At 56.6% G+C, this 25,475-nt stretch overlaps 1 protein-coding gene and 1 pseudogene across 4 annotated transcripts in view; both read left to right on the top strand.

The window, feature by feature from the left end:
- The window catches only part of MINDY4 (MINDY lysine 48 deubiquitinase 4), a 114,908-nt gene extending 96,499 nt beyond the window's left edge, over positions 1-18,409 (top strand). For 3 of the 4 annotated variants that reach the window (XM_060305453.1, XM_060305452.1, XM_060305454.1), the window contains 3 exons: positions 5,277-5,457; positions 6,035-6,107; positions 16,211-18,409. In XM_060305453.1, the coding sequence (XP_060161436.1) occupies positions 5,277-5,457; positions 6,035-6,107; positions 16,211-16,259 (303 nt within the window). In that variant the 3' untranslated portion in view covers positions 16,260-18,409. Of the gene's footprint in view, positions 1-5,276; positions 5,458-6,034; positions 6,112-16,210 lie in introns of those variants that run through there. The other variant, XM_030857465.2, reaches the window with a different exon arrangement.
- On the top strand, positions 11,178-14,593 carry LOC115853938 (oxysterol-binding protein-related protein 9-like; annotated as a pseudogene).
- Positions 18,410-25,475: the final 7,066 nt, after the last annotated feature.

Here is a 25,475-nt window from a genome sequence, read left to right as displayed (position 1 = left end):
ATCTTACATCCCCAGAGCCAGGGATGCAGAGACTGACCCAAAGGGATACTCAGAGTATGCTAGGTGGATGGATATGCAGGGCGGTTCAGTTTCATCACGCCCTTCCTGCGTGATCACATATTCGGGTGGGCTGTCCCATTGAACGCCGTTGTTCAGGTGGCCCCGTGCCCAGATTCCGCCTCTGGGTGACACCCCACCCCCACGGACAGGAAGCAGCCCTGTGGGTTCCAAAGACTTGGGGAGAAAAGAGTGACAGTGACTCCTTCCCAGATGTGCTGGTGTCAGGAGGGAGCCCAGGAGTGTAGCCACGTGGCCCGTGAGGAGCACCAGGAGCCCTGAGCATCAGATCCTGGGTGGGCTGTGAAGGCCTTCAGCCCGAAATTCCACGGGCTGAGAGGTGACCTTGCCCGGGCTCGCGGAATCCCCAGGTTTACCATGAGCCCTGGTTTCACTCTCGTGTGGAGGGCATTGGTCAAAATGTCAACTATTTTCCTTCGGTCTGTTGAGGGTAATTGACGGGAACAGCAGTTGGGCGTCATCCTGTCCTTGGAACAAAATGCAGATTGCACAAATTCAGGTCCTACAATGATCCTTGAATCCACATAGACTCCCCCACCACCCCGCTCTGCTATTGTTTGCTTCGTCGAAGACTGGGTGTTATATCTCCCTGCAGCGAGGGATGGTTTGCTCCTCTGCCTTGGGACTGCAGCCTCGCTAAAGAAGGACCCCAGGGCCTCCTCTCCTACTCTCCAGAGCTCACTGAAGGCTGGGCCTCTGAAGGAGAAGGCAGAGGCTGGGCAGTTAGACAAAGCACTTTCCTTTCCTGTAACTCCAACCCGCTATCCCTTTGGTCACTGAGTTGCTTGGGGCTTTCGTGATTAGCCACGTCAGACAGAGAGGGAATCCAAGGAGGTTTAGCCTCCAGGCCCAGACCTGGACCCAGAGCCGGGGCCCCCTCTCAGCCTGGCCTGGTCTTCCACCTGGCAGTACAGACGTGGTCACTGGGGAAGATCTGGTCTTTGGGGCCGCCTGGGCATGGCATCCACCGCGGGGCTGTTCTGATAAGGCTGAAGGCTTTCTTTCATGTAGACGGCAGAACCAGGCCCGCCTTCACTCACAGCCCATCTCCAGGCTTCTCAGTGCGGCCTCTGGCGGGGAGCCAGGGTTCTGGGGCCCTGACGAGTATGTGTGTGGGAGGGTGATAGGTCCTGCCTATCAGCCAGCTTGTCAGGTGACCCACATTCCGGCTGTGCCCCGGGGGAAGCAGAGGCAACTCTGGGCCAAGAAATGCACCCCTGCCGTAAGTAAGCAGCCCCCCGCCCCAGCATGGCTGTGTCCTACGGGACTCAGTCTGCCATCGGTGACCCACTGGGTTGGCCTCACCTTGCCCATCCGACTTCCCCCTCACTCCCTCCACCCCAGAGCGCAAAGTGAGGATGGGCTGCACTGCAGGCTGCAGTGGGGAGACCAGCCCCTCCTGGCTCGTGGTGGCAGTGGTGATGGGGGACGGAGAGGCCAGGGGAGGACAGCAAGGCGCAGGGAGTTTAACTCCAGGGCTTCCCCATTCATTGCTGCCTTCAGGAAGGGACCTGGGCAAAGGCTGAGCTTGGCAGGGAGAGCTCTGTAAGCACCACCCTCCTCCTCCCATTTGTCCAGCTCTGCAAACAGCACCATCTACCCAGTTGCTCAAACCAGGAGCGCATTCAATCCATCAAGAGGTCGTGGGGCTCCTTCCCGAAGCTGTTTCTCAAGTCTGTCCACTTTCACCCTTATCCGAGCCACCAGCATCGCTGTTCGGGACACTTGTGATGGCCCAGCTGGCCTCTGGCTCCTGTCCCCACCTCCCTCCAATCCTGTTCCTTCACTGAAGCCAGTGTGATCTTTAAAAGAGTAGAGCAGTCACATCATTCCTTTGCTTAACAACCTTCTGTGCATTCCCAGTCCTCTGAGATTGTTATGGGCTGAATTGCGCCGTTTCCCCCCACTCCCCCGACCCAACATTCATTTACTAAAGTCCTAGCCCCCAGTACCTTGGAGTGTGACTGTGTTTGGAGACAAGACCATTCAAGAGGTCATTAAGGTAAAAGAAGGTCATATGGTTGGGCCCAAATCCAGCGGACTGGTATCCTTAGAAGAAGAGGTTAGGACACAGGCACACACAGAGGGAAGACCACGTCTACAAGCCAAGGAGAGGGGCCTCACAAGGAACCAACCCTGCCGACATCTTGATCTGGGACGTCCAGCCCCCAGAACTGTGAGGAAATAAATTTCTGTCGTTTGAGCTGCCCGATCTGTGGAACTTTGTTACTCAGCTCTAGCAAACTAATACAGAGACTACAGTCCAGACCTTCCCGTGACCTTTAAGGCCCTGCGTCCTGTCCCTGCTTTTCCCTCCCTTCACGTTTTGACTTCACTGTCACTTCCTCAGGGAAGGCTTTCCTGACCTCATCACTCTATCTCAATAGAGGTCTGCTCTCGTGGTCCCCTGCCCACCTTGTCATCCTCCTTCGTAGAATGTTAGTTCTTTCCTTCACAGGCCTCCTCCTGGTTTTACGCATCCCATTTCATTGCTTTTGAGATGCAAACGTGCCCCACATTTGAACATTTCTGAGTTTTTCACGCAGTCGATGATGTGTCGGGCCTTAATTGCCAGCCTGCGTCCTTTCTTAGTGATACAAAAAAGAACGGTGACTCCGATGGCATCTTAGATTCAGTGAAATGTGGTGCAAATGTGTCTGTGTGATTCTCTGTTTACTATCTCCTCCTCCTTCAGCGGCTAACCCCATGAGGACAGGCCGTTCCAGGGTACTTCACCACCGACCCATCGTCTCACACGGTCCCTGGGACCAAAGTATAACTCATGTTGAATGGATGTTATCCTTGGAGATGACAGACTGCCGCTCTGCCAGCCATCAAATGTCGGTCCTTTTAAATTAGGGCTTCGGAGCTGGCAGGCCATGGTTGGGTGGGGGGCATTCACACACATCACTCCCGCAAAAGACCTTAAGAATCCAGGTAAAAGTACGCGCTGACCCTTGAGCAGCACGGGCGTTAATCTGTGTATAAGTCACAGTCAGTCCTCCGTATCCGCCGTTCTTCTGCATCCGATGATTCAACCAACCATGGACCGCGTAGTACTGTAGTCGTTACTGTTGAAAACTATCCGTGTATAAGTGAACCCACACGGTTCAAGCCCACGTTGTTCAAGGGTCACCTTAATCCCTGATTGTGCTGCACGTTCACCCACCAGGAGAGAGGCTGTGCTGGAGGAAATGTGCCCACCCACCCTCCTTCCTCACCCCGGGCCTTCGGTCAGCTACCCCAGAGTCCAAAGGAAGTGGATTTCATCTTTGGAAAATGCCACCCAATGGGGAGGGGCTCCTGAATGAGAAAACTCATTTATAAACTCCCCGGGCAGCTTTTTTTGCCCTTAATCTTTTGACTGTTGCTTAAATGGCAAGCTGCCCTTTTGTCCCTCTGCTGGAAAATTCAGGGTGGCTGTTTCTGCAGACGCCTGTTCCTGGTGGGCTGCATGGCTCTTTTTTCCTGCAGTGAATGGGCACTGGCTTCCCAGTCTTCAGGGCTCCCTGTTCGAGGTGATGCCCTCACCAGAAAAGCCTGGAATTTTAACCTGGAATGGAGGCCAAGTTTGTAGTGGGGTTTAGGCACGTCCAGCCACATCGTTTAAGACAACTAATTCCACCTCCCCCCCCCCCGTTTCCACCAAGGAGCGAGTCACACTTTAATGTTCACAGGGAGCTGGGGTGAGGGCCCAAGGGGCCAGGTGGAGGGGGCGGGTGGGGGACTTGGACAATGAGACAGTGAACACTTCGTGAAGTTCACCCTGCTACCCTCTGTAGGAGGGTCACGAGCAAGCATTTCCCCGGAGCACAGCCCCTTTGTCCGGGACACCCCAGCTCCAGGTGGGCTCTGAGAGGCCCGAGGAAGACTGGCCGGCCACTCGTCTGTGACGGGCCCCGGAGAAAGTATGCCCATCTCCCCACTGGAAAAATAATTCCCATTCTTTCCTTAATCCACAGGCTGTGGCTGTAAATACCTGAGCATGCAAACATCTCCTTGGGGCTGGTGGGGATTAGGCCGAATCAGCCTGGCCCACTGCACGTACAGAAATGAATAAACTAGGGCCCGGGGTGGGGAGTCACAGGTGACAGCGAGACAGCGCGTCGAGGTCTGGCCACCGAGGGGCAGACCAGCCAGGCGTCTGAGCAGGCCTTCGGAGGGCCCCGCCACGCCTCTCTCCTCTGCAGGCAGAACCACAGGAAGGCCCTGATGCTGATTCCATGCATCTGCCTTCTCCCAACACCCCTCTACCATGCAAGTCCTCTGCTGGGAACTTTCCAAAGGACTCCCTCCTCAGAAGGAAGTTCCAGCTCTTCATCCTCCCCTTCCCGTGCCCTCTCCTGATGCCCTGCGCTTTTCCTGAATGTCTCTGGACACTTTTTCTGGCATCACCCACAGACTGCTCACCCGGAGGCCCCCCTCCCTTCCCCCTGTGGCTCCAGCCCCACCTGTCTTCAAGCTAAAGTCCTAGCTCCAGTTCCGCTTCATTCGCGAGGACCTTCAGTCGTCACTTGCTTATGTTGACTTACACCCCCTGCTCTGCTCTGAGGGTGTAGTCCGTGCCAGAGGCAGGCGTATGTGCTTATGGTGAGGCAGAGTGATGCACTGCGGCAGAGGAGGGTGGGTACCTAGCACCTGGTACCTAGGACTAGAAGCGGGACATGATGCGTGCTCTCTGATTGGGTAATCTGGGCGATGCAGGACCCCTAGGAGAGGAGAGGTGTACGGGGGAACAGTGAACGCACAGGCATGAGGCTTGCCGTGCTGGAGTAGTTTGAGGACTGGTGAGAGGTTCTGTGTGGCTGTGGCTGGGGAGGGGAGGGTATGGAAGAGCCGGCTAGGAGGTCATTGCTTCGGGAGGAGAGGCTGGGCCTGGAGAACAGGGTGGGCAAGCACCACATACCAGCTGGATGTGGGAGATGAAGTGAGGGGGGCGACGCCCGGCTTTCAGGCCAGGGTGTCTCCATGTGACTGTGGGGCAAAGGCCCTGCGAGCAGTGGGCTGAGCAGGCAGGGACAGCTCTGTGTCAGTGAGCCGCAGACAGGGCCCCAGCCTCACACAGGGTCTGGAATCCCCAACGGGGCCTCGCTGAGGTCAGCCCGGGCCTGGGGTTGGACAGAAGATGCTCTGGCCCGCTTCCCTGGGGATGGCGCATGGTATTAGGTACCTCTGTCTGCTCCCTCTCCCTCGTCCAGGTCGGCTGCTTCCTGAAGACCCCGAGGTTCCCCATCTGGGTGGTGTGCAGTGAGAGCCACTTCAGCGTCCTGTTCAGCCTGCAGCTGGAGCTGCTGCAAGATTGGAGGGCCGAGAGGCTCTTTGACCTGTACTACTACGACGGCTTGGCCACCCAGCAGGAGCAGATCCGGCTGACTATCGGTGCGCTGCCTCCCCGCCTGCCCTGTCCGTCCCCGGGGAGCCTTCAGACCGGTCGGGGACGCCGGCCTTAGCACGCCCAGTCAGGGCAGTCAGAGACCAATGCACACTGGGGGATCAGAGGGCGAGTGTGCGCAGGTCCTCCTGTGGGAGGGGGCCAGAGCTGGGCCTTGAGAAACTGATGTCCTTAAGGGTACAAGGTGAGGTTGAGACTACGTAGTAGACAGTATCACGGCAACAAGTTTGGGTTTTATTCTCCAGGCAGTGGGGAGCCATGGAAGGTTTTGGAGCAGGGGAGTGGTGGGCTAAGACATGTTTTTAGAAAGAACTATTCTGGTAGCTGAAAGGGGGCAGGAGGGTGGGGTGGAGACTGGAGATGGGAGGCCAGTGAGCAGGGACACCTATGGTGTCCAGGTAAGAACCGATGGGCAGGAACCAGGGAGGGTCCAAATAAGAAGAGAAGAGGGGCAGGTAGGTACCGGAAGAGTCAGGTCCCAGGAGTAGGACTGTTGGTGCTGACCTCGGGGTGAACGTGGGCCCTGGGCTGATGAGCGTGTGCCTCTCTCTCCCCGCTCCCCAGACACCACCCAGACCGTCCCTGAGGACAGAGACAATGACCTCGTCCCTCCCCTGGAGCTGTGCATCAGAACCAAGTGAGTCAGGCCCACCTGTGGCTTTGGGGCCTTGCCTGAGTGGCTGGGAGGAGCAGTGGTTGGGAGTGGCCTGCAGGAAGGGGGATGGGTTCCTGGATTGTCCCAACTAGGAAGGGTGTGGTGAGGGGCCGGTAGGACCCCTGCAGACTGCAAAGACACAGTGCTTGGGGCTTGTCTGTATGTGGCGTTTTGTGGTCACCATGGCCCAGGGAGACGTGTGCGATTTGCGAGATGCCGTGTCTTCAGGTAGCTCCCTAAGATGACCCGTGGCAGGGGGTGGAGGTGAGCTGGTGCCTCGAGAGCCCCCCTCGTTCCGGGCAGCAGCTGTTAGGTCCACAGGAGGAAGAGCGAGGGAGGTTACCTGGCGGTGGCGGTGGAGCTCGGGCAGGGTCGGAAGGCAGGAGGACGCGGCGCGGCCAGGGTGTGCTCAGAGGTGGCTTCCTGGAGCAGCGGCCCTCACGCGGGAGGAGCAGCCCCGGTCCTTCTGCGGGTGCGGGTGCGGCCCTCTGAACACTGAGTGGAGGTGCCCCAGAGGCAGTGGGGGTTGCCGGCGGGGGTTCTTGGCTCGTCTCACCCAGCCCTCAGTCTTTAAGGGAAGCTGAGGCTCAGGCCAGGGGAGGTGGGTGAATAGGAGTTCTCTGACCAGGCCCCAGGGCTGGGGCAGCAACCGCCCCCCACCCCACCCCGCGGACTGGGCAGGCCTGGGGGCGGGGAGGAGACCTGCATTCCAGTGGGGCAGCATTAGAACTTGCCAGTGTGGTGAGCGTGCATTCTGGCGTTTGAATCCTGGCCTTGCTGCTTTCTGGCTGGGAGCCATCAGACCTCTCCTGTCTGTACCTCACTTTGTCATCTGTAAAATGGGGGCAGTGGCTGTGCCTGGCTCACACGGCTGTTGTGAAGAGCGCCCAGGACATTACCAAGCACGGAGAACTGCTCTCGTTGACATTGTCTCAGCCGCTCCTGACTCGCTGTGACCTCGGGCGGAACCTGTTTTCCTGTTTGTGAAATGGTGGGGTTTGGGGTGGAGGACGTAGGCCATGGCTGGGGCGCTGCGGCTCTGACCGCCTGCGATCCAAGGGGCTCCCCTGGAGTCTAGGGCCGCTGCCCACCCACGGGCAAGTGAGCCCTTGAATGGAGCCAAAGAGAGAGAGAGGACGCCACATACACAGTCCCCAGGGACTGTGTCCCCAGGGAGGGGACGTGGAGGAGACGTCGTGACATCCTCATCACGCCCCACCCACGCGTCCACCTGCTCAGCCGTCCACCTGCCCGCCCACTGGGCCAGGGACGGAGCATTCCTGTGGGGTCACGTGCCGGCGTTTCTTTCATCGGGAGGATTAAAGGCACATGCAGGTCGCTTTCCTTTCATGTACAAAGGGCCACTCATTCACAGTGATGAGAGAAGGGCTGCATGGGGGAAGGAGGTGACACCAGCCTTGGCACCTTCTGCAGGACGGGGTGGGAGGCCACAGGGCATCCTTCCTGCAGGAGGACCTGCCCAACAGGGCTCTGGACCGCACCCTGGACACAGGCTCCACCCCCTCTCCGGACCCCTGGGACCCCTCGCTGAAGGCCTACATCTGTCTCTGTGCCCCTCCCTGGGGTGGCCCACCGCCCCGGACCTCTCCACCTGCCCCCGTCTGGAGTAACTTCTCTTTCCCCAAGAATGCTTCTGCTGCAGGACTCGTCTCACCAGGCACCTCCCAGGGGCTCAGCCCTAATTGGCAAGTGCTTGAGAATGACTTGGGGCTCTGGTCTGTCAGGGGGCTCAGTCCAGAGACATCTGAGTGTGAACGTGGGCCCGGAGCACCTCTTCTTCTTCTGTCAGCTGTCCCTTCTCCCAGAACCTACCCCTGTCCCCGGGGCCATGTGCCATGAAATGAACCAGCAAAATGACGGCATGTGAAACGATCTGGAGAGGCTGCACGCATCAGGGAGCGAGCCCTCGGCCTGGGGCAGGCGGTCCAGGCGGAGTCCCTACCCTGCCCTTGTCTGTCCCTGCTCACTGTCATGGGAGGAGCTCGGGCAAGGTTGAGCCTTGGCATCTCCTCCAGCAGTGTTTCCTACTCCGCGGCACAGATAGCAAATCATCGTACTGGGGCAACACACAGGGTTAGGGACGACTGGCTTGGGGACTCTGGTTGACCCAGACTCTGCCCAGTCCCCTGATGGCTGAGGGGATCAATGGTCCAGCACGTCTGTATTCGTCTACGGCCACCCACTGGGAAGATTCGCTAGAGCATGGTCATCAGGGTTCAGCGGGCGTCCCCACTGGAGGGTGTGGTAAGACACAGATTGCTGGGTCCCACCCCTGGGGCCTTCTGGCTCAGTAGGTCTGGGCGGAGGCCTGAGAACCTGCATTTCTCAAGAGTTCCCAGGTGCTCCTGGTGCTGCTGTCCTGGGACGGCACTGTGAGAACTGATGTTCTGGTGGCTGGTGAGGGCAGTGCCTACCTCTGCCTCACCCTCCCTGGCTGCCTGTGAGAGTCAGATGTCAGGTGAGGTGCTGACCCTCCAGCATCTGGTCTGCTGTAACATACCAGACCCGGGGTACTTTCTTCCTGGCTCTGCTGGCTGCCCCCTGCCCCCCCCCCCAGGTCTGAGTGCTGCATCCCCTGCATGGACTTTGCTGAAACCAGTTCTACTCCCCCCGTCACTTGCTCCACCCTGATGGCTCGGTCCATCTGGGCAGTTAACACGGTGAGACTTTTCCCAGCCTCATTCCCGGAAAGCTGAGCGGTGAGTGAATAGTGGGAGCGCAGGGTTTTCCCCCTCTGTGCCCATCAGATAACATACCCCACGGTAATGGGAAACAGCAGGCCCAGCCTCCTGGAATCCTATTCCGAGGGCTTGGATTACAAAGGCTTTGCATATTGTTTCATCCCAGATTCTCAAACAGCTCAAAGGGAGAAACTTGGGAAAGTAGCCTTCAAGGTCAGAGAGACCCGCTAAAGCTGGGGCCCTGCCTCTTGGGGGATAAGTCCTGCTGCCTTGACAGGAAGGGCGTATGGCCCGAGCTCAGGTCATTTCCAAGGCCAGTTAGTCCAAGCACCCGCTGAAAGGCAGCCGAGTGCTCACGGCAGGATAGGCTCACCTGCGGGCTGGCGGGGCTTCCCTCTCATCGCCTCAACCTCATGGAACCCCCGGACTGGACTCCATGGAAGAAGCAGCTGGATGAGACGCGCTTCTTGCTCTCAGAGTTCACAGTCAAATAGAAGTCAAGTTCAGAATCAACTCTGTTCTAATCCAGGGAGAGATGCGCCGCCTGCCCTCAAAACCACCTCTGTTGCCCCATAAGAACCCTGACATTCACGCTAACCCACGTGGAGCACGCCGCATCCCTGGCCACCTGCTTGGGATCCACAGAAAGGCCCTTGGACACCGCCCGATACGGCCCTTCCTTCTACAGATGGGGTCGCCGGAGTGGAGGTCTGACGCCAGGCCACACCTCGAGTCAAGAGCAGTTCAGGGCCTGGGGCTTAGGCCGGTGCTGTCCCAGCCCAGTGGAAGGTCACTGAGCAGGCAGTGTGACTTCCCGCCGCCTGGCTTTGTTGCCACGGTGACAGTGCACAAGACCAGACTGCCAGTTTTGCCTTTGGAGAAGAGCATCCTAATTTGAACCATCCCTGGGCCCCGTGCTGTCTCCACTCTCTGGTGTGACGCACACCTCGACCTCAGAGAAGCTCCTGTTACTTTCGCTTGTGTCTGTCCCCCAGCTTCCTCCCTCCTCTGTTCTCTGACCATCTCAGCAAAAAAAAAAAAAAAGACTCATTTATGGTCATTTCCAAAGAAGACACACACAGTGACCTCTCTCAAGCTTCCAGCCTCGCTAGAATGGGAGAAAATGAAAGGGTTGTCAACAGGCCAGAGAAGAGAGGAAAGAACTCATAACCGGGGCCTGGGCCTGGGCGACAGATGTTTCTGTTTGGAGGCTCAGACAAAAAATTGAAAATGTAACTTCAGCTGGAAACGGTGCCTTCGAGGGGCTGGAGCTGAGCACCTACCTCCCACACCTGTGCGCCCGCCCGCCTGAGGAGTCTGCTGCAGCCTTCACGCCTCTGCTGACACCCTTCTTCCTAGATGCCCTCTTCACAGTGCCTCTCATCCATTGAGGGAGGGCTCCTGGGTGCTCCCACTGCCCAGCCCCCTCTTGTGAGTCCCCTGCCTGCAGCCCACACGCACAGCCGCCCCTGGTGCGCCTTGTTCCTGGCCGAGCACCCAGCAGGAGTCTGGAGACCCCAGCTGCGTCCTGGCTGTGCTGCCATGGCACGACCTCTGGAAGGGCTGGCTCTGTCTGGACCTCAGTTTCCCCATCTGTCGATTGGGTAAAACGATGCCTTCCCTGAGCTGCTATGAGGTCGAGAGGAGATGTAGAAGCATTCCCTCGCCTTTGGAGACCTCAGGGGGCTCACAGGCAAGTGGGGGGAGGAGGAAGAATGGGAGGAGGCAGAGGGGAAGGGATGAGAGAGCAGAGGGGGGCCATGGACAGGGCTCGGTGACCACCGGGGTCAAAGGGGAGGGAGAGTGAAGTGTGATGAAGACTCAGGTTTTCCCTCTGGTGCCTGGGCTTGACGAGGGGCAGGGCGTGTACAGGGGATGTGTTCCCTCAGCAGCAACCCTGGGAGCCCAACACGGAGCTAGAGGTCATTGAGGGGACGGAGGCAAGTGAGACCAGCTCTGCCCTTTAGGGGCTCACAGTCTAGCAGGAGAGGGAGACCCCATGACAGCATGGCCGGCGAGAGCCTGACAGCAGTGCTGAGGGAGGATACTTCCGGAAGGAGGGCTCCTGGATCTGACCCTGAAGGAGGAGCGGTGGAGAGGGAGGATGGTCCTTCCAGGTGGAGGGCGCAGCAACCGGCCAGGTTCGCAGGTGAGAGACGGCCTTGGGGCTCGTTCTGTAGTTGCTCTGACTGCCAGCAGCTGGCGCGCGGGACAGGACACTTGCACACAGGATACTTGTCTGGAAATCCAAAGTGAGTAAGAGAAGTGCTTGGGTGTATTTCTGCTGGTCAGCTCTGGTGGCTTTAAAACCAGGCCTGCCCTCTTCTCCTTGCTGACACAGCAAGACGTCATGTTGAAAATCTGTGAAGTCAGGTAACTGCTGCTCTGATGCAGTGACGGCTGCTGGGGAAGCAAGGGATTCAGTCGTGGGCAAGAGATGGGCCTGCCCGTGACGCTGAGCTGACCTCAGCTCTGGGGACCACGGCATCTTCGCTGAGCTCAACCCCGAAGCCAGTGGTCCTCAACCGGGGGCATTTTTGCACCCCGGGGGATATCTGGCCAAGTCTGGGGACATTTTTGGTTGTCACTAGTTTGCGGGAGGGTGCCAGATGTCCTACAAAGCACAAGACAACCCTCCTCCCCCCCCCCAACAGAATTATCCCGACCACAATGCCCGCTGTGCCCAGGTTGAGGAGCGCTGCTCTAAACTCTCACACCCTCAGCCTCCTCTACATCAGCATAGCTGAGTGAGCCTTGACGGCGCCTCTGCACTCAGAAACCGGTCCATTCCATCCCTCCCCTTTCTCTGTCAGCCCCTAATTGCATATGCAGAGTTCTTCTTTTTCATCCTTGTAACTGATCCATAGACTTTCAGAACCGTTCCTACGGGGGAACCATTCATCCCCTAAATAAGCACAGTATCCCAGCATTTCAGCCCTTTCAGAACGGCTCTGCTTTGGTTTCCTCTTGTAGTTGTGAACTGCTTCTTTCTGTGTTTCTAATACTCTCCCTGCCTCGGCACCTGTAGTCCAGGATTGGGTAGGTTAGGTACCTCTGTGAAAAGCCTCACAGGTGGCATAAACCTCCCAGCCTGACCTTAGGACTCGGTGACTGTTGGTGTGACCGGGGCGTCTAGCAGCAGATGAATATGACTCACCCCTGCACTGAAGCCAAACCCAATTTTGTCACATTGGGAGCTCACAGGAGGAACTTCTGTCTGCCTGTCAGTATGGGCAGAGGAGAACGATAAGGGAAGGGCCTTGGGGGCCAGGCTGAGGGCGGATCTTATAGGGATACAGGAAGTCTGGTCTATTTCTGACTCTTCCCCCTTCTTCTCTCCATGACCGGGGGCGAGAATCCAAACTGGTCTGGGCAGTAGTTTGGTCTTTGCAAACCTGCGTCCCTGGTGCCTGTCTGGAGCCGGGCTGTGGGTGGGAATGTTACTCCCCTCTCTTCCTTCCATCTGCCACCCCTGGATGTCTGGATTCAGGATGTGTCCCTAGTGTCTAAGATTTTGATAGGAAACTTACAGAGGCTGATACTCCTCTACAAATCTTAACAGGACAGTGAGTCCCCTACATACGAACGAGTTCCATTCCAAGAGCTCATTCGTTAAGTCCAACAAAGTTAGCCTAGGTACCCAACTAACGCAGTCGACTATATAGTACTGTACTGTAATAGGTTTATAATACTTTTCATACAAATAATACATAAAAAAATACAAAAATAAAACATTTTAAATCTTATAGTACAGTACCTTGAAAAGTACAGTAGTACAGTACAACAGCTGGCACACGGGCTGGCGTCGAGTGAACAGGCAAGACGAGTTACTGACTGGAGGAGGGAGAGGAGGTGGGAGATGGTAGAGCTGAAGGATCGTCAGCAACAGGAGACGGAGGGCAAGCTGCAACTGCATTCATGCCTGACGTGGATGGAACGCACATTTGCATCTTTGAAAGTTCGCAACTTGAAGGTTCGTATGTAGGGGACTTACTGTAAAAGCTTTTCAGTGATGTGTTTCAAAACTGCAACAGTGATGAACAGAGCAAGAAAACTGAAAACCTCGGGTTGCACGGTGGAATCACTAAGGCTTTGTCTTATGTTGCTACAGGTTGCTAAAGTGCTGTTAACCCAGTAGGTGCTGTAGGTCCACCTACTCCCTTGGAACCTGTGGTTATCTCAGTGCCTGCCCAGCTCGCCTGACCTCCCGAACCTGCTCAGTTGTGCAAGTCAGAGCTGCATGTGTCTTCCCCACCAGCCGAACCTATATTGGCTACCCTGAGACATCATTAGGGTCCAGCACCAAAAGTGCAGGCAGTGGGCACTCACCAAGGAGCAGCGGTGCAGGCAGTGGGCGCTCACCAAGGAGCAGCGGTGCAGGCAGTGGGCGCTCACCAGGGAGCGGCGGTGCAGGCAGTGGGCACTCACCAAGGAGCAGCGGTGCAGGCAGTGGGCGCTCACCAGGGAGCGGCGGTGCAGGCAGTGGGCACTCACCAAGGAGCAGCCTGACTTCTCCCGGGGTTGCCAAGTTGTCTCCAGATACCTACCATTCCAGTGTCTCTCCTTCGAGCAGTGAGGAATGCCGTGATGCTGATGGATTCCATCAAAGTGGCTCAACCCCAAAGCGTCTAATAGATTCCTCTAGATCTGCCTCAGTGCTGACACATAGGAAACAGTCTAAAGCACCCAGGTTCCAAAGAACCACTTAATTCTTCCACATCCAGTGGAACAAGTGACGCTGCCCACGTCGACGCACGTGATATGACTGACGATAAAGCAGAGGCAGGTCCATGGACGAGCACGAGAGGTGGCCACACATTTCTTATCACAGGTTAGGCTTGGAATGGATCGTACTAAGGTAGTTCTTCCAACAATTACTCTTGAGAGAAGCCCTCTTCTAGAAATATATGCAAACTTTTTGCACATCCAGACCTGCCTCTGAGTATCTGTGACCAGAAGGATCCCAGGGACCAAATGGTTCAGGTGGTCAAATGGTAGCTCTCAGACTTTCATGCAGGAAGCAAAGGATCCGTTGCCAGAAAGCCACACGACTGCATTTTGGGTGAGACCTTGCAGCCTCATGAGGCACCGCCAAAGGACACTGGAGAGAACAGAGAGCTAGTTTTAGAGGCGCTAGTTTCTTGAAACAGTATAACATTCGTGGCTGAGCAACTTTTCCATCATCCACCCATCTCAGCCTTTTTTGCTGAGTGTTTTAACGAGAAGATGCAATCCAGCATTCATACATGGACCAGATGAAAGTTTCTTGGGACGTTGATTGGTGTGCACAACATAGGGCAGGGCTGTGCCTTGTGTCTAGACTATGACAACTGTTAACATTCTCACATTCCCCAGTGGTTATGGAAAGCTTGTCCTTACAGCGCCGTGGGTGGAGCTAGGAAGAGAATGCACATATCAATTGTTCCAAAACGAGCTATATGCAAATATCGTCTCCCATGCTACTCCTGCACAGAATTACCACTAAGATTTTTTTCTTCTCCAAATGACAGATCTTTCTGCTCACTTGAAGGGAAATGGAATGGTGTAAAATATGCAAAATACTCAACAGGGGGTCATACAGTCTTTACAGAGACCAAGAAGATGCTGGTAATCAGGAGGAAAGTAGGTTGGAAGAACAGAACAGAGTATGAATCCCACTGCCTCTGCAAGGCTGTCTCTCTCGACCTAAACATCAGAGACGTTGATGCGGCCATTGAAGCAAGGCACAAGGCGAGAAGAAAGACAAAGAGCAGAAGCCTGAGGAAGGAATAGAGAGAAGTTCAGTGGGGGTCTAGGTTATTCACGAAGATGGAGAGCGTTGGCTTTTTGGCGAACCACTACTGAAACTTCATGATGCTTCTAAGCATTAGATTGGGAGATGCAACAGCCTTACTTTGGGAGAACCTGTTCACTCCCTTCTTGCAGCAGGTCCAATCTCAGGGATACAGGCAGACCTCAGAGATATTGTGGGTTCGTTCCAGACCAGTGCAGTAAAGCGAGTCGTACAAATTTTTGGTTTCCCAATGCATGTGAGAGTTATGTTTACCCTATCCTGTAGTCTGTCAAGCATGCAGTAGCATTATGTCTAAAAAGCAATGTACACGTCTTAATTAGAAAATACTTTATTGCTAAAAATGCTGTCATCTGAACCTTCAGTGAGTTGTATTCTGTCTGCGATAATAACATCAAAGATCACTGATCACAGATCACCATAACAAATTTAATAATAATGGAAAAGTTTGAACTGCTTCGAGAATTACTCACATGGGACACAGGGACACAGAGAGAACAAATGCTGTTGGAAAAATGGCACCCATAGACTTGCTTGACACACGGTTGCCACAAACCTTCAATTTGTATTAAAACAAAACCACAGTATCTGTGAAGCGCGATAAAGTGGAGCCCGATAACATGAGGTCTGCCTGTACTGGACTTGCCAGCGCAGATGTACAAGTAAAGTGAAAGCATCCCTGTTTTCCTCCGCTGTGGCAGTTACAATTTTGACTTCAGTCCTGCAGAAAAACTTCAGGTTTTGAAAATGTCTGCTCCCTCCCCAAACCCCACACCCTGGGAAGCATTTCTAAACCCCAGTCTCAAAGTCCGTGCTCCAGTACTGCTGTTGAGGCGTGCAACAGCTGTTTCCTAGTTTGTATAATCTTAGGATGTACGTCTATGTATAATACGCCTAATGCCAGATTTTTCAGAAATATTCCATCTGCTATAAATGATTCCTCTGAGTTGTTTTTAGAAAACTAGTTCCATGTATTAAAATCAAGTGCTGCTGGTCTCACCTGTAATAACTTTAATTTTGGAATTGGACTATTATTAAATTGTGTCTAACCCTGGACTCCAGTTTAATTATACTCAGTGCTTCTTAAGGCTTCATAAATTTTTAAAAAAGGCAAATAAGTGCCTTACTGAACCGCTCACAGCCCTTCACTAGCGGTTCTTAGAGCAAAGCCCAGAATCCTAGCAAGGCCTCCTGGGTCCTGTGTGGTACCATTCCCGCTGGCTCCCTATGCCCTATGCCTACCTTTCTGGGCTCCAGCAGCTGGACCTCCTTCCGTGCCTTGAACCCTCCAGGATGTCTCCATATCTAGGTCTCCCCATGTGCCTTTAAAAGCGCCACCATCAGGCACCCCTGGAAAGTGGCTGGATTCAGATGCGTGTAGACCGCGCACCTCATTTGAGGGGTTTAGGTGCATTTGTTTTGTAGGGGCCTGGTGTGTAGGCCTGTCTGTGAGTGTGGAGGGGTGAGGTGGGCATGTTGGAACCTGAAATCCTCGAAGGCCCAGAGAGAGGAATTCCGGTGAGTGAGGACAAGAGCTGGCTCCTGTGTGGGCCCCTGCAGCTCTAACTCTTTCTCTGTTCCTCTGCTCTTAGGTGGAAGGGGGCATCGGTGAACTGGAACGGCTCAGACCCCATCCTGTGACCCTCCATGTGGGTGAGCCCCATGGCTCCAGCGCACATCACTGGGGATGACGGCTGAGCCCTGGGCCTCAGGGACAAGTCTGGGCCAGCACCTGGGCCAGCACTGCTGCAGAATCGTCCGGAACCTCCCTGCCTCTTCCATGAAGGGCCTGTCCAGGACTGTGCTGTGGACCCAGAGTGCTGCTGTGCAGCCCCTCCCAGCTGAGCGGTGACTGCCAAGGCCTGGAAGGAGGCTGGTGGGGCCTCTGCTGCCTTTTCTCTGCATCCCTCCCTCGCTCCCTGCGGGGCCGGCCCCTCGCCAAGCCTCTGATATGGTCGGCCCGGGACCCTGGGCACTCGTTACTTCTGATGGTTGGCTTTCTATAAAACAGGAGTCAAACCCATGCTGAGGGCCGAACCTCATTTGTTCTGTTGCCGCAAAGGAAGCGTGAGGTCTGGCCGGCTCATGTCTGGGGCGGGGATGGTGATGGGTGGAGGGGCCCCAGAGCCCCGGAGACCTGTGGGCTAAGTCGTCACCTCATGAGGGTCTCTGCGGGCCAACCATGCCCTCTGGCCCACTGGTGCCCCTGGCTGGGCTTCTGGTTTGGCCTGGCTTCTGTGGGTCAGCCCCAGGTCTAAGACACCAGGCTGCGAAAGCTGGGCCAAGCTGGAGACACTCAGGCTCCCTGGGAGCCCATCTCGGGGCCGACCTGGATCTCTGCGAGGCCCCACGAGGACGGGCGCCTGGACCTGGAGGGCAGGCTACACCTGGCCAAGCAGATACAGGGAAAAGAACCTTTCAGGGAGGGACCTCCTGGCCAGGGAGAGCAACGAGGTGAGGATGACAAGAGGGACTGAGTGTGGGCCCCCACACTGAGTGTGGCTGCAGCGGGGCGTGTGCGGAGAGAACTGGCTGAGCTGCTCCCAGGGGCAGAGCCTGTGGAGACCCTCGCATTCCAGACTGAGGGTAGGATAGGTGGGAAGGGGGAGAACTCCATAATAACTTGTGAAGGGAAAATTGTACTCGGAGCCTCCTTCGTTCCAACAATTTATATCCAACGGATTCCAAAAAGGAATATGAGCAAGTGTAGAAACACAATGGGAGGCTGGTGAAGAAGAAAGACCAGAGAGAGAGTTTTGTCAAAAACAGAAGCTGGGGCCCCTCTGCAGTGGCTCCCAGCGATGGACTGAGCGAGGGCACCCAGTGGGAGGGCACGGCCTCCAGGAACCTCTGTCACCTGTCTGTCCACATGGCAGTCACATCATGGCAGAGCCACGTCCAGGGCCCACCCTGCTGTGCCCCGTGGGTGCTTGGCTGGGACGCTGAGTGGGGCCCGCAGAGGTGGGTGTTTACACGTGGCGACCTGGGCACGCACTCCTCCCTCATGTGCCCTGAACCAGGGAGAATCGTAGACACTGCACGGCAGCCAGTCCCCAGCCTCCGTGCACCCCCTTGGGCTCGGGACACAAGCAGCTCGGGGGCCGTTCTCCCCAGCAGTGCTGGCTAAAGGGAGACCTCCTCCTCTTTAAGGGCCAGGCATGGAGGGGGCAAAGCTGGTATTTGGTGGTGACAACTAAAGAGCCTGTTTTGTGCTCTCGTGAGCTGGGTGAGAAGAGCAGTGGCCGGACTGTGGGTCTTTGGGGAGCGGCAGGGAAGAGCTGGCAGAGAGCGCTTTGTCCGGGCCCCCGTGGAGTTTGCTGCGTGAACTCCAGTGGCCATTCACAGCAGGCGTCCAGCAGAAACGCTTCCTATATGTCCCTGAAATGTTTATGCGTTTGTTTTCCTTGGCCAGGATCGGGCCTCTCCAGCTGAGCGACCGGGTGGAGGAAGTCGGTTTCCCTGCAGTGGCCTTGTTTATCAGCCTGGGAAGGAAAAGTGTGTCTTTTCAATAAAACACTTAACCTCCTGACCAGGGTGCCATGGGCGGAGCTGGAGAAATCAAAATATTCCCAGCGTTGCTTGGGAAGACCAGTTGCAACAAATTACAAAGCACTGTTCTAGAAGCCAAGACATAGAAAGGAAGATGAGCGAAGCCCAGCACCGCCCTCTCCCAGGTCCACAAGTCAGAATGAGCCCACGGTACCGCTGCCAAACCTGCCAGAATGAGATGCAGGCCCTGCTTGCCCACACGTGGTGCTCCTGGGCTGCGTGGTTTTCTAAGGAGACTGTGGGTGGTCTTCAGAGGGCCCATAGCCCGCCCCGCCCCGCCCCGCCCCACCCCGCCACCAAATTAAATTAAGATCTTTGTGTACGTGTACAGTTGTGTAATTTTCTGGGGAGAGAGTCTACAGCCTACCTCATGGCCTTGATCTTGGAACAACACCCCTCTCTTTTCCCCCAGAAGGTTAAGAACCATATCCTAGGGTCGAGTGGCCTCTCAAAGGCTGACCCTGGGCTTGACTGTTGTCTCTCTCTGGCCGCCTCATGCACGGGGGAGCCGGTTTCTTGAACACGCAGACCTCAGTGGGATGTGAGCAGGAAGCAGCTTTATTCTTTCTTATTGCCGTTGGCTCCCCGTATCCGTGGGTTCTGCATCGGCGGATACTGAGGGCCTAACGATGGGATTTGAGCATCCTCGGAATTTGGTATCCTTGGTGCCTCCTGGAACCAATCCCCCTTGGAGACCGAGGACGTCTGTATTTCCCCGTGGATTCTCTTTCTCTAGATGGTTCATTTCTTTGTCTCTGGATGAGAGAGGAAGCCAATTCCACTGCCCTTCCGGCGGTGTGAACGGAAGTTGCTGATGGCAAACACCTAACTCCACTCTCGTCACTGGAAAGATCCTCCTCCCCCTGTTCTTGTGGGGGACCTCCCACCCATAGGGGTCTCTCCTGAGTCAGGTGACTCGTCCTCAAGCTGGTGCTCATGGGGGCTTCCAGCACCTGCCCCCATCCAGCTTCCGGTGGAGTCAACCTCTCTCTTCCCCTTTTAAAAAGACGGGGGTCTTCCTTCCACAGGATCCACATTTGAACCAAGCAAAGCACCGACACGTCTTTGCCTCCCCAATTCTGGAAGTCAGACCTTCCCAGCTCAGGCCGCCTGTCTGCCCAGCCACCTGGGAGCAGTGACATGTCCTCGTCCCCAGGTGGGCGTCAGGGATCGGCCCACACTGCAGGGCACACATGGCAGGCTTTCGAGGAGTTTTCTTGAAGCCTCCCTCGCTTGGCTTAAGGAGAGGAGATGCTCCTCTAGGAGGCAGTGGGGACGGGGATCCCAGCACACGGATGCCTCTCTCCAGGGAAGCCCTCACCAGCTGCTGGCCTCTTCCACTGCCAGCCCAGCGCTTCCTCACCTTCTCGCGTGGCTAGAGGGCGTGATGGGTGCGCCAACCTCGGCAGGACCATTTCCACCCTTCTCTGTAAGTTCCTCATGGTTGCAGCACAGGTAAGAAGAGTTTCCAGTAGAGCTGCGAGAATGCCCTGGGGGCCAGAGCTGGGACAGGGCTCGGAGGGGCATTTGGGGAAATCCTAAGGTAGGGTTGCGTCCAGATTCCACCTGACTGCTCCCCAGGGTCTCTGTGTCTGAGCCGGCAGGGAAGTCAGGGGCCGGGGCTGGGGCCTAACCCATCAGAGGCACTGCTGGTGGAAGAGGGGGCAGCAGTGGGCCCAGGCTTCTGGGAGGGCCGGGAGCGGTGAGGGGCAAGTCTTGGGAGCTCTGCCCTGGAGCTTGCGATATTGTGGGGTGACAGTTTGGAAACTCAGAAGTCTTCCCCATGATGAAGAGGTACCGAAGGAACAAGCAAGAGGAGTGCCGTGTAGACACAAGGGAAGAAGCTACATCGGGACCAGAGGGCCTGAGTTTAGTCCCGACTCACCACTTCCTGCCTGTGTAGCCGTGAGCACGTGACATAAGCTCTCTGGACCTCAGTTTCCTCATCGGCAAAATGAAATCCCCCACTTCCTCCCCCGCAATACGTCCGTAATGAGGATGAGGTGAGTCCATAGGGTGTGAGCACGGGGAATAGGGCCTGCACATCACAAGGTCTTGGTAAGTGTTCGCTCTTAATATTTCCAGCGTGGGCTGGAAGGGACTCCACGGTGCAGCGTCTAACCTGGACCTTGAAGGGTTTCGACAGTGGAGAATTGGATGGAAGTTCATTCCAGCTGAAAGGAACGGTGAGAGCCAAGAGACTATCAGAGTCCAGGATGTCTTTTTGTCTCATCGGGGGCGACCCGAGAGTGGGAGGGTTAGGACAGGAGGCAGAGTCGGTGAAGGACTTTGACGGTGGGCCCTGAGGCTGGGACATTTTCTCCGGAGACAAGGACTGCTCAGAGCTTTCCTTCAGACCTCTCTCCTGGGCAGGGGAGTGGGTGTGCAGCAGAGGCAGGGGGCACATCGAGGGGCTACTGTGGTGCTCCCAGGGAGGACAGGACTAGTGGAGAGGCAAGGAGGGGATGGAGGCAACGCATGCTGATGGCCTTTGCTACCAGAGGCCCCATGGACCATCCTCACTGGCCGCTGATTCCTTTCGGGATCCTGACCCTTGCAGGAGGCAAGGAGGCTGCTGTGTCCTTTTGCAGGTATTTCTCTCCACCCACCAGAGTCCTCCTCACTCCCTAATCACACCCTAATCCTCACGGGGCTGTGGGAGCTGGAATTACCAGGCAAAAATGCCAGGCATTTGCGATAATGGGGATGGCTTAATGCAGGACGAGGGGTGGGCTGGCGGTGGGGGGGCGGCTGGCAGGCAGGCTGCCCTGGGTTTGTGGCGTGCCCCTCCAGCGTCCACACGTGGCTGCTCCGGCAGACCCGCTCTGCGTGACACAGGCAGCAGTACCCCCCTGGCTGGGCGCTCGGTCTGCCTTCCCGCCCCTCCTTCCAGGCCACTTCAGTGTCGTGGTGCTTCGTCCCACTGTCCGGCCCACATTCCCACATCCTGTTCCCCAGGAAGTCACTGAAAGCCCTCTCTTTACAGATGGGGAAACTGACCAGACAGCAGTCTATAGTTAAGAGCCCTCCTAGGACGTTTCTCCTTCACGGGGGTCTCCTGGAGACCAGACCACCAGCGTGGTCTTTGGATGGAAGGGAACACAGCTGATGGGGAGGCTGTACGGTGGGGGGATGATTCTAATCCGCCTCTAATCCCGTCTCCGCCTCTCCCTTCTCCAGCTCCATGCACTCCCCACTCCAGACCATAGCAGCTGCTTCCCTGGTGAGCCCCTCACTGCCCGAGGCCTTCACAGGTGCTCTTTGCTGCACCTGGGTCCCTGCCCTCCAGCTCCTCGTGTCCATCTGTCAAATACTACCTATCCCTCAAGGTCTGTCTCTAAGGGCCCTCCTCTAGGAAGCCCTCCTAGATTACCTGGCTGAGTGCCCTTGATCAGCTCCTCTCTCACAAGCCCAGCTCCCAGTGAGTGGGTGCCGGTCACACAGCTACCGGTTTCCCCCTTTACTGTGTGTGTGTGTGTGTGTGTGTGTGTGTGTGTGTGTGTGTGTGTGTGTGGCAGGGGCCACCTGGTCTTCCCTCTCTCCCTCGTCCCCGCCACCAACCGGTACCAGTCCCATCATGGGGAGATGAAACTCAAGGTTCATTCCCCTCTTTGAAGAAGCCCCTTCAGGCCTACATCTGCCCCCTCCCTTCACCCCCTGCCCCACCTCCGGGCGTAAAGCCCCAGTCGCTGGGCGTCTGACTGGGGAGGTGCTGCCTGAGGTCTCTAAACCGTTGAGTTGGCTGTGGTTTTGAGATTAAACCTGGCGCCTTTCCTGTGGCCTCTGATAAGGGTGATCCTGGGTGCTTATCTCGCAAGTTCTGTTTTAAGGCCTGCTGACATCTGCGAGGCTCAGCAAAGTCCACCTCCCTGTGGAGTGGAGCCCTGGGGGATAAGCGCCAACCTCCCCTCCCCCATCTCCTTGTGCCCTGCTGAGCCACCCAGGGTAGGCACTCTCAGAGCACTGGGGACACTGGGCCCTGCCCCCTCTGCCCCACCCCTCCCCTGCCCTAGCACAGGGGCCGAAACTGAGGGGGTGCTATTAATAATTACATGAGGACAATTGTGTCAACCGACTGCGCTGTGTGTGGGAACCTTAGTCTAAGGAAGGATTGTTCCATTATTGATCGACCTCCTGGCACCCTGTTCTCCGAACTCCTGGGCTCAGATCCTTCTTGGATTTTACTGGGGACATAGGGCTCAGAGGAGGGAACTTGTATGGATGGGAGCAGTTAGGCAGGCTTCTTGGAGAGGGAGGATTGAACCCTGACCCTGAAAGAGGGTAGGGAAGCAGGAGGGGCAGAGGCACTCCAGGCGGGATGGGCGGGGACAGAGCTGCCAGGGGAAGGGGCCTGGGGAGTCTGGGGTGCCAGGAAGATGGAGCATATTAGGGCTGGATCCCGAAGGGCTTTGCATGTCAAGCAAAGGAGATTGAGCTGCCTCTGTGAGCCCTGGGGAGCCATGGGGGCTTTCAGAGCAGGGCTGTTTTAGAAGACTCAGACTGCAACAGCGTGGAGAGCGGCTCAGAGAAAAGATGCCAACTTCCGAGCTAGGGCCATGGAGAGGAGGAGTAGGTGGGCGATGCCCTGTGTTTTAGTGATTCAGCCTGGGGAGCAAGGTGGGACCCCGTGGGCCTGGAGCCAAGGCCCCTCTCTCCCCTGCTTCCTGGAAGGCAGATCTCGGCCCTGAGTAACCATTCCCTCTGTGTGCTCCCCCGTCGTCAGTGGCGGCTGCAGCTCTCCCGGGAACAGTCTTTGCAAAACATCCCTAGCTCCTGATGAAGGCTTCCTCAGTCTCCTGCCTTGGCAAACCGTGAAGGAGGGGGCCTCAGTGCGAGGAAGTGCCTGAGCCTTTGTTCTGGCCCCAGCCGCGGCTAGACCCACTGCCCATTGTTTATAAAACTGTTGGTGACCTTGGGACCAGCTGGCTCCCTTGGGCCTGGCCACCTCCAAGTGCACATGGAAGACAGCCAGTCTAGCAAGATGGTTCTCAGCCCCTCGGTGGCCTTGGGGAGGGCTTCTGCCGTGGGGTGCCTCGGGGCCCCATTTGTGTTCTCAGAGTCTGAAAGCCCCAGCTCTGGCCATCTGGGGTGTCGGTGGATTTTCTGGAAACTGCTCATCTCTTGAGGACCAGGAATTTCTCAGACAGGAAGGCAAAGAGAGCTCCCAGTCCCTGGTCCCAGGTTCATGCTTCCTCCACATCTGCTGCTGTCGGGGCCCTGGCTCTCCTGGACCTGTAGGTCAGAAGGCCCCAGTCTATGCCCCTACTGTTCTCTCTCCAGGTTTGGGGGATCCTTGCTGCACCCACCATGAGGTGTGAGCTGTGAGAAAGGGGCCTGGACAGCTTGACTATTTGGGTTTAGATCTTAGCTCCAACGTCTCAGTTGCGTCACCTAAGTTACAAAACAAGCAGACAAAATTAAAACTTGTCTGAACCCCAGATTCCCTACCTGTAAAATGGGAATAATCATACCCCGTGCCTCTGAAGGTTGGTGTGAGGAGTAAGTGTACAATGCTTGGAACAGGGCCTAGCACCCAGTCTGGGCCCAGGAGATGCTGGCTCTTTGACTGGGAGCTGGATGGGAGGCCACGGGAATTGGGGTGGGTCTGACTCGAGGCCCACTGGACCTTAGCCTGTCCACTGACCGCTGGAGGTCAGTCCCTCTCCCCCTACCTTTCCAAACCCACCCCCAAGTGGCTGTCCCTCCTCTCCTTTCCCCAGCTCTTACCAGGCCCCATAGCTGCTCCTGAGTTAGATGGAGAAATGTCTTCCTCTCTGGTTGCCCCCGTAAGGCCCTCCCTCCCCACTCTAGGCTTTGGTCCCCTGTTTGTGAAATGAGGCAGCTGGGTGATGTGGCCCTAGGCAGCTGGGCCCACACTCTCAGCAGGGACCACTCCTGAGTCGAGGGCTCCAGTGGCAGGCACCGTGGGCAGCACCTGATCATGTCCCTCAAACCTCCCGCTTCCAGGTGAGAAAACTGAGTCTCAGGGCACCAACGCACTTGGCCAGGGCCCCAGGCAGACTGATGGCAGGTGCCAAGCCTTCCTATTTGCTCTCCTGCTTCCTGGAAGGTTAAGCAGGGAGGAAGAGAGGGTGGGGCTTCCTGGAACCCCTCCTCTCCTATCTTCCCTTACTTCCTCCCCAGTCGCCAGCCCAGGCCTGAAATTCTGGGGGCTCTGGAAACATCTGCAAGTGTCCTGGTTTCTACACCGGCAAGCGATTGTGTGGGAGCCCAGCCTTTCCTTCAATTCAGGCTCCAGACTTCTCCCCTGGAGCAAACTGGAGGGAAGGATGGTTCAGAGCCCCCGTTTTGGCCCAGACCAGAAGGAAGCCCGGCTGGCCAAGGCAGGAGCAGCCGTCCAGCTCCAGCGTCTCCGGCAAACCCCACTTCCTCTTGCCCCAACCCCTGCTAACGCAGACAGACTCTGGCTTTATTTATCTAAAGGTTTTCCATTTCCTTTTCTGGGAAGTCATCAGGGTCCTACACGTCCCTTTCATCACAAAGGAGGCTGGGAAGAGAGGGTGTGTCCTGTGTCACCCTGGGAAGAGCAAGTGGGGAACACTGGGGACCCAGTCCCCAGGTGACCCCACTGTGCTCTACCTGACCCCCCCTTCAGGCCGAGATGACAGCTCGGGTTGGCCTTTCATAGGAACATCCCCGTTTACAGGTGAAGGGCCTCGGGAGGGGGCAGTGACTTCCCAAGGCCTCCTGGGACAAGGCTGACCAAGCCTCTCTCCCCCTGGGTCCTGTCTGTGGCTGTACCCACCGTCACGTTCAGAGGCCTAACTGTCCGAGCTCCTCGCTCAGCCCCAGCTCCCGCCCGCACTGGTCTGGAGCTCTCTGAGGGCAGAGCCTCTCCACCCGCAGCATGGGTGCTCCCTGAGCAGGCAGGGCCCACGCCTCTCCCTCTGCATCAACCTGGACAGGAAGCAGAGATTCAGGCTGTGAGGAGAAGATAGACTCACGCAGGATGTCCCGGGCATGAGGTGGGTGGGGGGGGCTACGCCATCCTACCTCCACCAGCCCCTCTCTGAGGGTCTGAGCCAGCAGTGTAGAGAGGGGACAGTGGGGAACCTCTCCACCTCTGCCGTGGCTGGAAGCCCACCCCATCCCATCTCCCCTTCTGCTTGGACTTTCCTCTCCCCAGACCACTTCTCTTCCTTTACATAAACAAATTTGTCTGCCATGTCCCCTCCTCCAGGAAGCCTCTCCTGATTATTGGGAAGAGGTGCGGCTCTTCCGCTGCCCACATATCCACCTCACCCCTTCCTGAGGCTCAGGCCTGGGCCTTAGCTGCCCTCCCCTGAA

The sequence above is a fragment of the Globicephala melas genome, chromosome 9 (genome assembly GCF_963455315.2).
Source record: "Globicephala melas chromosome 9, mGloMel1.2, whole genome shotgun sequence".
Taxonomy (NCBI): Eukaryota; Metazoa; Chordata; class Mammalia; order Artiodactyla; family Delphinidae; genus Globicephala; species Globicephala melas.
This window is presented reverse-complemented; position numbering and strand designations above follow the sequence as displayed.